Here is a 12,315-nt window from a genome sequence, read left to right as displayed (position 1 = left end):
TCCTCTGATGAAATACTTCAGTGCAACACAAGTTCTAGCCCCAAGAACAAACTGAAATTTAGATATTAAACTTTAAACACTTACCTCCTGCTCCTGTTGAAAGATGACAACTCTACCACCTTTATCTCCTGTTGCTAGTAATTCTCCAGAATGATTAAATTCTACTGTAGAAATTATATCTGCTGTATAATTGAAAAACAAAGAAAAAATGATGTTAGTTTTTCTTTCCCAAATTACTACAGTTTCAGAATTTAGCATGTTTATCCTAACACAGTCCAAGCCTATAGATCAACCTGTCATCAGAAATAAGTAAACCTAAAGCTCTTTTATGAGTATTTTGGTTTTCCAAAAGAACACTCTCTGGAATAAATATGACACTACTTTAATAAGAACACAAGAAATACTGAAATACTAGTGATTTACTGGTATTCCATTAAAATCATTAATGTAATCAACAATTTGTGAAACACTTGATAGCATCATTAAACAATAATTATGCTAATTTTCTTTCTTATATCTTTTGATAAGGTAACTTTATCCAAAGGTGGCCTACAAAATTAAAGCAGATATAACTGAAATAGGTAAATCTTATTTTATTTAAAGATTGTATTTATTTATTCATGGGAGAGAGAGAGGGAGAGGGAGGCAGAGACACCAGAGGGCGAAGCAGGCTCCATGGAGGGAGCCCTACGTGGGACTCAATCCTGGGACTCCAGGATCACACTCTGAGCCGAAGGCAGGTGCTAAACCGCTGAGCCAGCCAGGGAACCCCAGAAATGGGTAAATTTTAAATGAAAAAATAATTTCAGATGGAATTTTAGCAGCCAAACTATTAATTCAAATTATGGGCTCTCAAACAAAAGTCTGCAAACAGAACACAGGTATAGCAGAAATGCTTTTGCTATGCACCTTCAACTCTTCTTCCGACTCCCAAACACTGCAAAGGCTACTAGAATCAGTTGTTACACCCAAAGTCAGTGCTAACTTCACAGTAAAATCAAATAAAACTACAGGGTTTTCCGCTTGCTTTTTGACACCAGAGCCATTTTTCTAAGGAAAAAATAGCTAAGTTACAGAATTAGGCATTGAAATAAAGCAACTACACTGTATAATCACCACTGTCACTAACAAGTTCTTCACTATAAAGTATGATGCCACGTTAGGAAAAACTCCATCTATATGTACTTGAAATAAGTAAACTTTTTCTACCAGAAAATGGTAATTTTCTAGTCTATATTAGCTCACTTAAAAATGCTGACTTGATATAAAAAAGAACACTATATACCTTAAATTCTTAACATTACAGACCAATGTATCTTTAACAATAATCTGCCCAAAACTTCATTTTACAGTTTTTTTTTTTTGTTTTGTTTTGTTTTTACTGATTTTTCCAAGACCAGCTTGATTCTGAAAAGCTTTCTTTGGGATCCCTGGGTGGCGCAGCGGTTTAGCGCCTGCCTTTGGCCCAGGGCACGATCCTGGAGACCCGGGATCGAATCCCACGTCAGGCTCCTGGTGCATGGAGCCTGCTTCTCCCTCTGCCTATGTCTCTGCCTCTCTCTCTCTCTCTCTGTGTGTGACTATCATAAATAAATAAAAATTAAAAAAAAAAAGAAAAGCTTTCTTCACTTTCTCTACTGTCTAGGACCAAGGCACTTTACCTTTTTGGAACACTCTGAGAACTACCAGAAGTTACACATGCTATGCCAATAAACTGCCTATGTTTTAAGTGTGCACAAAAATTTGCATATAACTTCAGAAGGTATGGACAGCACCTCACTTCCAGGTTAAAACCTTATCCCAGAAGCCCACCATGGTCAGTGGCATCAAGGAGGAAAGAGTAAGTTTAGTGTTTGTGTATGTAACATAAAAGTATAAAACTGAGTATGTTGGACTGCAAAGCGAAACATGTATAAATACTTAAAAAGTCATTCTATTTTTCTTAAGTTTTTAATTTTAGTTCTAGTATAGTTAACATCATACAGTGATGTATTAGTTTCTGGTGTACAAAATAGTGATTCACTAATTCTATACAACATTGTTCAGTGCCAACCATGGTAAGTGTACTCAAAATCCCCTTCACCTGTTTCACCCATCCCCTACCCACCTACCCCCTGGTATGCTCTATTTGAAACGAGCACATTTGGTTTAAATTATTTTCTTTTTCAACAAGAACATTTTTTTATTTGAAGCATACTTCAGAATATATGGTTCTAAAAAAAAATATATATATATATATATATAACATTCCATCCAAGAAAAATAGAATACACATTTTCTTCAGGCACAGAGGAATCCCCTGATTAAATCACATAGAGACCTAACAAATATTACAAATTTATGAAGATTGAAATCATACCAAGTGTATTTTCCGATCACAATGGTACAAAACTAAAGATCAACAATAAAACAGTGCTGGAAAAGCTACAATGTAAATATTAAATATTTAATATGTAAACAGCAAGCAACACACTACTGCACAAGCAACGGGCCAAGTAAGAAATCGAATGTAAAAGCCATTCTATTGGGTGCTCTGTACTGCACTTAACTTCTGTGGTGAATATGTTAAAGGGTTAAAAATATACACAGTCCCTGCACTTAAAAGTACATTAGAGTACATGTCTGCGACAAAACCTAAGTAGAAGCTAACAATATCAGGCAATATATGGACTCACTTCTTATTTGAAGATTAGGTTCTAAAATTAGGGAATAAAAATCATACCTAATAAAATTATCTTTAAATTCAAACCCCTCACACAAGCATCACTTAGAGATGCAAATTCTTTCTGCCATCAGTCCAACTCTGCGAATTTCCCCTACTGCATTACTAGTTTATGGTTTCTTTGACTAACACATCAAATAAGCTACTTGATTTGAATATAAAAATCATGCTGCATCAAAAATATCTGAACTCTAGAACTCTTGACTTGGTAAAATGCTAACCTAACACCAGATTTCATTTTCCTGTTCACCCAATGAATACAGGCAGAGTTGGCTCAGTATTTAAATGATTTCATCTTCTTCCCAGGTCCAAATTGTTGCATTCACCTAAATTAAAGAAATCATAACTGCCTGTTAGGTAGATAAGCTGCCATGGCTATAACTTAACAGTGATAAGTCAATGATGATGGTATGACTAGCCTGACTAGCTAGCTTCCTGGCTGAGTAGTGAGAAAAGCAGGACAGATAGGTATGCTGCAAGATGGGTCGATTTCTAATGGGGGAAAGATCTTGATCTTCCTTAGGTAAACTGAAGAGGAAAAAAATATAGAGATGATTAAGTCAGAAAGGAGATCATTATAGTAAAAGGACTGAAGAGAGATGTAGGATGGGGATTCTACAGCTGTATTATCTTTAGAAGACAGAACAAGAACCAAGTAATAAAGCAGCTTTAATTACACTACCCCCAGGTACTGAAGACTGTACTGGTTCACGAATGCAGTCATTGAATATGTGATAGGGAGGGGAAGAGAAGTGTGTAGGTCTCCATCTGCGTGCATGTAAGAGAAAGAAGGAGGAGGCAGAGAACAAAAAAAAGACCAGTATTTTAGTGCAAGCTGCAACAGGAATAATAAGACATCTGTTCTTACATATGGTAACTAACTAGAATTTAAATAAAAATTTGAAAAAGAAATAAAGACATCTGTTCTCACAATGGTCACTCATCTCAGGAATGGTTATTTTACAACAACTAGAACTCCAGAGTAAAGTCATGTTATAAATGCTTAATACTGAACCACCTTTGCAGAAAGGTTACAAAACTTTAACAGGCACAGTTGAGATAAACTTAAGAATCCTACAAAACAACTAAACTAGCCTAAGTATCAAGAGAGACCATACACCCAGAAGTCAACCCACTTTAAATCCTTTAGTAATGGGGATCCCTGGGTGGCTCAGTGGTTGAGTGCCTGCCTTAAGCTCAGGGCGTGATCCTGGAGACCCGGGCTCGAGTCCCGCATCGGGCTCCCTGCATGGAGCCTGCTTCTCCCTCTGCCTGTGTCTCTGTCTCTCTCTATGTCTATCATGAATAAATAAATAAATAAATCTTTAAAAAAAATCTGTTAGTAATGAAGAGAAACACTGGATGAATGGCACACAATTTTCTCAATTTACAGATATTCTTAAGATACTGGTGTTTCTTACTATTCATCTTGCCAAAAGACAACAAAAGAAAAAAATTTGGAAACAGCCAACCAGGGATGCCTAGGTGCCTCAGTCAGTAGGGCATCTGCCTCAAATCAATATCTCATGTCTCCGGATGGAGCATTGGGCTCCCTGCAGGGGAGGGAGCTGCTTCTCCCTCTCCCTCTGCCTCCCGCTCCCCCTCTCTTTCTCTAACAAATAAAAAATTAAAATCTTAAAATAAAAAATAAATAGGCACTGTATCATGGTGTTCCTTCCTCCCTTCCCCCCAAAACAAGAGATACTGTGATTTCTGGATACTCAGTCTTCTGTGTAAGTGTTAAGAACCATCACATAGCCAAGCACCTATTAAATCTCCAAGTTTATGATGATGCTTTTTGAGTTGTTTTGACTTGTAAAATGCCACGATCTCACAGGGTCTCACTGAGAGTACGACATATGAAAGGGAGGAATAAAAGAACAAAATCAAGTGCTGCTTAGAGAATAATAAAAATATACAGGAATCACTTTTGAAGAACACTAAAAAACTGAGATTTGAAATGTATGTGCCATGGCATCCTGGAGTATCAGGAATGGGTTAGGAGTTTGACTAGATGCTGCAAAAAAGCACCCAAATCTGTAACCTCCCATTATGAACAACCTATTTACCTCAGTGTCATACTGACCTAACTGCTTCCTGGGGATACCATGATCTGCAAAAGGCGAGGAAGCATGGTTCTAAAAACAGTGCTCCTATTACACACTATACCCAAGCAAGGTTGGCCAAATACTGCTATCAGTTTTTGAAAAATAATAATAAATCTATTCCTAGAAAATAATCCTCCTAATATTCCATACCATTTTAAAAAAATAGTAGATAATTGCGGAAAGTATACCATGTGCTGCTCAACAGAACTTTGTTTCAATGGAAGGACACTATTATCTACACTGTTTAATGCAGAAATCACAAGCCACATGTGGCTCCTTAATTTCTAATTTTAGCCATACATGGCTAGTTGCTACCACACTGGACAGTCTAAAACATTACAGAGTGGACACTGACTTCTACTGCAAAGCCAAGAATACTGTACCTAAGATAATTTTGAGCCTTTTAAGTACTAAGCTATGGGTAAAATAAAACAATCTTAACAACATGGGATTGCTGCCCCAGGAGCAGCAGGATGAAAACATAAATGTGTTTCATGAGAATTTAGATTCCTGGACACTACTTTTAAAACAAACTATTAATGAAAACTTGAGAATACTTTACTCTTAAGAGTAAAGTAACTATAACATGCTTTAAAAAAGCAAAGACATTAACCTCACTGTTAAGAGTCAGAACACTAAATCCCTCACAAAGATGGCGCCGAAGGCGTAGAAGGAAGCCCCCGACCCTCCCAAAGCCGAAGCCAAAGCAAAGGCTTTGAAAGCTAAGAAAGCGGTGTTGAAAGGCGTGCACAGTCACAAAAAAAAGATCCGTTCATCACCTATATTCTGACGACCCAAGACCCTGTGGCTCCAAGGCAACCCAAATATCCTCGAAAGAGCGCCTCCAGGAGAAACAAGCTTGATCACTATGTCATCATCAAGTTCCCCCTGACTACTGAGTCAGCCATGAAGAAAACAAAAGACAACACACTTGTGTTCATTGTGGAGGTCAAGGCCAATAAGCACCAGATCAAACAGGCTGTGAAAAAGCTCTATGACATTGATGTGGCCAAGATCAACACCTTGATCAGGCCTGATGGAGAGAAGAAAGCGTATGTTCGACTGGCTCCTGACTATGATGGTTTGGATGTTGCCAACAAAATTGGGATCATCTACACTGAGTCCAGCCGGCTATAAATCTAAATATAAATTTTTTCACCATAAAAAAAAAAGAGTCATAATACTAAACTCTAGGGATGGCCCATTACAACGTATCAACTGGGTCATGTTCTCCCAAACCAATAGCAACAAACAGCAAAAATCAAAGAACAAAAACTTCCTCTTTTAAAGAAAAAAATAAGATCATTACCCCTGGCCAAAAAAAAAAGGGAAAAAAAGCTTATTTCACAAATGAAAAAACTGCCTGTGTTAATCTTATAAAATAACATTCTAATACAGTTAATAAAAAGAGAAGACTCCCTCTCAACTGCCCACCTGTGTATTTAAACACACAGCAATTTTAGGCAGAGACTAAATTTCAAGCAACACAAAGATTGTGCTTGAAAGGCACAATTTTTTATTAGGAATACTTAATAAGCACAATGTTTTTTACCTTTATTGTTATATCTTATATACTGTTAATAAAAACCAAGGATTTATAATGTATTATATAAAATGGAACTCTTCACTTCTTCCAAGATCTCGTTCTAAACCATCAGCAGCCAGGTTTCATTCTAAAAAGGCAAAATAACTGCTTGCTTTTGAGGGCGAAGTGGTGGGTAGTTGGTGGTGGTAAGAGTGACAATAGCAGTATTACTGGGGTCTGTTTTTATTTCATCACCCATAACATTTCCTTCTTGTTACCTACCTTCCCTATTATCTTAAGTGGTTATGATAAATGGTACAGACAGCCAAAGATTCAAAATTGTAAAATTCTCAGCATAAAAATCAGACAAGGGAAAATTAATAGATGGCGTGTATATATATGTGTACACACACACACGGTAGTAATTAATAATAATTGCTATATATTAGGTGGGCAAATAATTAATTATTAGCTCTGACATGTGAGTTAGGGTGAGGATGAAGATGAGGGTTGGGATTGGTCTTCTGCTTCTGGCCACGAAGGAGAATAAGACATCTGGATGCATCCTCTTGCTGGGAAAGACTAGAAAATGGAACAAAATACTGTGGACTGTGAACCCTTAGACAAGAGAAAGAAATTGAGTCATATATTTAACCCACTTTACTTTTGGATGCAGTTAGGAAGAATTCAAATACAGAGCAACACTCTCACTTAGCTGTGGAGACAGAAACTGGGGGTTAAAGCAGAATCAGCTGGAATTTGTGGCAGAGTACCAAAAGAAAGTTGGAGGGATTTACAGAGGACACTTAGGATCTTTAAGCGAATACTCATCTGAGCATTCCCTAAGGCCTAGGAAAGAACCACCAGAAAGCTTATGAGGGCTTAGAATTGTTAAGGATCACTGGAATAGAGAAACCTCATAACGAAGCACGAGGTAAAGTCTTCAGAAGAGCATCACCTTAGTACTGGGATCAGCACTAAAGACTGAATTTGTCCTACCAAAGAGAATAAAAGTAAACTTTACAACAGTCAAATTTGCCTCAAGTAACTATATGCTAGAACAAAATCCAACATTCAACAATATAAATTCACAATGTCTGACATCCAATCCCAAATCACCAGAATATAAAGAAGAAGAAAAATAAACCAACAGAACCAGAAATGACAAAAATGATGGAATTAAGGTCCCAGCAGATAAGAATCTTAAAATAGCTGTTGTAAATATGCTCCAGAACATAGAATCATGAACATGTTGAGAACTATAAGAGAAAAGACAAAGAAGGCAAACCTAGAAATGAAAAAATACTATCTGAAAGATACACTGAATAGCATTAACAGACTACATACTGCAGTAAAAAAGATCAAGAATTTGAAGGGCTAGTAATAGAGGAGAAGGAAAAAAATGGCAGGATCAAAGCAGGAAAAAAGAACAAAGAGCTGACTTGTAGGATACTAACAGGTGTTCTACCATATAGGTCACTGCAATCCCAAAAAAAAAAAGGCGGAAAAAATGTATATATTTTAAAGATTTTATTTATTTATTCATAAGAGACACACAGAAAGAGAGAGAAAGGCAAAGACATAGGCAGAGGGAGAAGCAGGCTCCATGCAGGGAGCCCGATGTGGGACTCAATCCCGGGACTCAAGGACCATGCCCTGGGCTGAGGGCGGCACCAAACCGCTGAGCCACCCAGGCTGCCCGGAAAATATTTTTTTAAAAATGACCAGCATGGGGGGCACCTGGGTGGCTCAGTGGTTGAGCATCTGCCTTAGTCTTGGGTCATGATCCCGGGGGGCCTGGGATCGAGTCCCACATAGAGCTCCCCACAGGGAGCCTGCCTCTCCCTCTGCCAATGTCTTTGCCTCTCTGTGTCTCTCATGAATAAGTAAATAAACAAAATCTTTAAAAAATAAAAATTAAAAATGATCACCATGTAAATGTTCAAGCATGATAACACTATATATAGAAGAACCACAAGAGATCAGTTATAAATGCAAACTTATACTACATACAATAATGGTCACTCAAAAACCATCAATAGTCTTGCACTGGTGATGTGACTTTGCAAAAGCATTAAGAATTCTTTTTAAGATTCTAATATTTCAGGGGTGCCTGGGTGATGCAATAGGTTGAGTGTGTACAACTCTTGGTTTCAACTCAGGTCACGATCTCAGGATCCTAGGATTGAGCCCCACACCAGGTTCAGCATCAGGCTCCACACTTAGTGTGGAGTCTGTTTGGGGCTTGCTTTCTCTCTGCCCCTCCTCCCTGCTCTTTCTAGAATAAAATCTTTTAAAAAACAAACAAACTAGCATTTCAAAGCAGAATCTTCCCTTGATTTACAAGCAGACCTCAGCATACACATTAAACCCATGAAAAAAAATACTTGATAAATAAAACAGAGTTATATTTTAGGCTCAAAATATAAGTTTTTTTCGGCACCATGAACATTTGGCAGAATTTTCTAAATCATGCAGAGCAGGATGGTCTTTTCTTGTTCAAGATTGTCCTGCAAACTGCCAAATAGCTAACACACTTGGCTCATGCCTACTAAATGCCAATAATGCCTCCAATCATTGGTTAATTAAGTAAAAAGGAATTCAAAAGGACAAAAGAGTTTATAATGTGTATGTCTGATTAAAAAGTGTGATAGAGATGTTCATAATTGTAAATCTTTATGCCCACAGATTTTCACTATGTATGTTTCAGGGTTATCAGAAGTAGAGGAGTTGACGCAAATTTTAACTATAAGACTGACATATGCCTCTCTATGCCTGACAGATTTTTTTAATGGGGCAGGGAAGAAGGGGGCGGGGTAGGAAAAAGTATACATACTTTAATCATATAATTGATATACACTTGAAGAGAACTTTATACCAATAGGAAAAATAATGTTTCTTCTAAAGAGCTATACAGTTTTTAAAAAACTCATCCACTGAACCACAGACAGTCCCTTAAAGAATTCTAAGTACAAATTTAAAAAACAGTCTCCAACTACAATAAAACTACCTAAAGATTAAGTAAGAATTACTGGTTCTAACTAACCACTTGGTAATCTTACAACTCTAAGGCAAAGGATCAAATACAAAAGGATAAAAGGCAAAGGATAAAAACCAGTATTGCAATAAAAACACGTAAAAAGATTTGTAAGAACATAAATATATAAATACCGAAAGCAGAATTGTTTTTGTAAAAAAACCAAAACAACAGCAATCACTTTAACCAACTTAAAAACCTTAAAGCATAAACCTGGAATAGCACCAGTAAGAGATAACCACAGGTGATAACTGAACAGTCTTTTTGCAAACTTGTGCAAATTATAAAATATCTATCTGATGTATTTAAAATACACTATGATTTCTGTAAAATCTGTTTTTTACAGAATCTTTGTATTACTTTGTTTTAATCACACAAATTGCTTTTTAGAAAACAATCATCACTCTTAACCTCACTTCTGAGAGAACCACTATGATTATTTTAGTACATATCCCTCCAAAGTTTGTCCATGTATACCTTACATTTTGAGTATAAAAAAATAAAAATCTATTTGTATTAAGAAAGAATGTTGTCAGGGCATCTAGGTAGCTCAGTTGGTTAAGCATCTGTCTTCAGCTCAGGTCATGATCCTAGGGTCCTGGGATGGAGCCCCACATTGGGGCTCCCTGCTCAGCGGGGGGCCTGCTTCTCCCTCTCCTCCTCCCTTGTGCTCTATCTCTGACTCTCTCTCAAATAAAATCTTAAAAAAAAAATCTTGTCTACATTATATCACTGAGTTAAAAAATATACATATATGAAGAATATTTTATATATATATATATTTTTTATAAAGAATATTTGATCTTACTTGTACGACATAAAGCAATCAGAGCATTATGGAATTCATTTCCAGAGTTCAGGCAAGAAGACCAGGTTAACACATCTATAGCCATTACCCTAACTGTAACTTGAAAACTCTTTTGACAAAAGATGAATCTCTACAAGGTAAAGAAATAATAAGATACTACTACACACCATCTGAATTAAAAAAAAAAAGAAAAAAGAAAAGAAAACGCCTATTGCTAACATTGAGCAACAGGAACTCTCACATTTAGCTGATGGGACTGCAAAAGGCACATTCACTTTGGGGAAAAAAAGTTTGGCAGTTTCTTATAAAGTTAAAACACCATGTGACCTAACAATCACAATAGTAGATACTTACCCAAAAGAGACAAAACCTATGGTCACATAAAAATCTGGATGCAAATGTTCATAGCAGCTTTATCTGTAATTACTAAAAACTAAACACAACCCCAAATGACCCTCAATTGGGGAATAAACAAAATGCAATATAGCCATACAATGAAATACCACTCAGCAATAAAAAGGAACTACTAACGCAAGCAATCTCAAATCTCAGAATGCATTATGATAAGCTAAAGAAACCAGATTCAAGGGCCACATACTATATAAATTCATTTATCTGCTGGAAAAGGCCCAACTACAGAGATAGAGAACAGATCAGTGTTTGCTTAGGAGTGGGGTGGAGGTTGACTACAAAGAGACACAAAACATCTTGGAATGATGAATTGCTTTCCATGTTGTTAGTGACTATACTTCTTTCTGTATGTTTTCTTTTAAGATTTACTTTTATTTTATATATAGAAAGAGCACATAATGAAGTGTGCACAAGGTGGAAGCCAGAAGGAGAGGGACAGTCTTAAGGAGACTCGCTGAGACCAGAGACCGATGAGGGGCTCGATCTCAACAACCCTCAGATCACCCACCACCTGAGCCAAAACCAAGAGTTGGATGCTTAACTGACTGTGTCACCCAGGCACCCATCTGTATGTTTTTTTTTTTTAAATCAAACCTTGAGAAACTGTATGCTAAAAAGGATGAATTTCATGTTTGCAAATTATATCTTAAGAAAACTGTATCAACACTTTCCCTAATATATACCATCTTACTTTCTAGTACCATAACATCAGCCAAATTCTCTAGGAAGACTGATGTTTTATATACAACTTCCACATTTATTCTTATGCCCACCCTAATGCTTCCTTCTTTAGCTTTCATGTGCTATCTGCCTTGCTTGAATTATCACCTTTCCTCTCATTTCTTTAGCCCTCTGTATGTGGCCCATCAGGAAAAAAAAAATCATTATTAGATCTTTGGAGGGGTAGAAATACACAAGGATAACCCAGACATAATAAAAGAAAACTGTGATTTTTTACACAATAACTAAAGACAACCAGACTAGGAAAAAATATTTTTATTTCCAAAAACAACTCATACAACATAGAAAGATAATTCACAGAAGAGCAATACGGCTAAAATATCAAGAAAGTATCCACTCAAAATTAAATTAGTGTTTAGATAAGACACCATTTTCTACCTCTTAAACTAGAGGAAAAAATAATAAGTTGTTATATCTACATTGTAAGAGAGAAGTAGATATGGTTTTTTTTTTTTTGAAAACTATCTCATAATTTATATCAACAGCCATAAAGCATTCATTCTCTTGGAACTTCATGTCAGTTCCAGAAGCCATCCTACTGAAATAATCAAAAATATTTTTAAAAATGTATAAAGATGCTCACTAATGTCTTCCAAAGTGTTAGAGACTATGTGGGAAACATCAGATGTTCTTATTCTGCCCGTATCCTTTCACATTTTGCACATTCTCGAAATCCTCCTCCCTCCTTTCCACTCTTCCTTTAGCCTTTCATTAACCATTAGGCAAGAAGACATCTGGAGATGCAATCTCAGCTCTGCTATTAAGAAATAATTTGACCATGAGTAAGTCAATTATGAACTTCAAAATTTACAAAGAAATTTCATTTGCAAAGAAACATCAAAAGAGAAGATTTCTTCTCTCTTCAGAGGGTTTATCTTACAGAGCATATACCACATGTATTCAGATACTTAACACATCTAGAAGAGGAAGAAAACAGAATAATGGCTGGAGAAAAATAATGTG

At 36.4% G+C, this 12,315-nt stretch overlaps 1 protein-coding gene across 1 annotated transcript in view; it reads right to left on the bottom strand.

Moving 5' to 3' along the window:
- PPP2R2A (protein phosphatase 2 regulatory subunit Balpha) overlaps positions 1-12,315 on the bottom strand; it is an 85,598-nt gene that overhangs the window by 32,124 nt on the left and 41,159 nt on the right. Inside the window, exon 3 of the mRNA XM_055300123.1 lies at positions 85-182. Within this exon, the coding sequence (XP_055156098.1) occupies positions 85-182 (98 nt within the window). The remainder of the gene's footprint in view (positions 1-84; positions 183-12,315) is intronic.

Source organism: Nyctereutes procyonoides, unplaced genomic scaffold (genome assembly GCF_905146905.1).
Source record: "Nyctereutes procyonoides isolate TBG_1078 unplaced genomic scaffold, NYPRO_anot_genome, whole genome shotgun sequence".
NCBI classification, from domain to species: Eukaryota; Metazoa; Chordata; class Mammalia; order Carnivora; family Canidae; genus Nyctereutes; species Nyctereutes procyonoides.
This window is presented reverse-complemented; position numbering and strand designations above follow the sequence as displayed.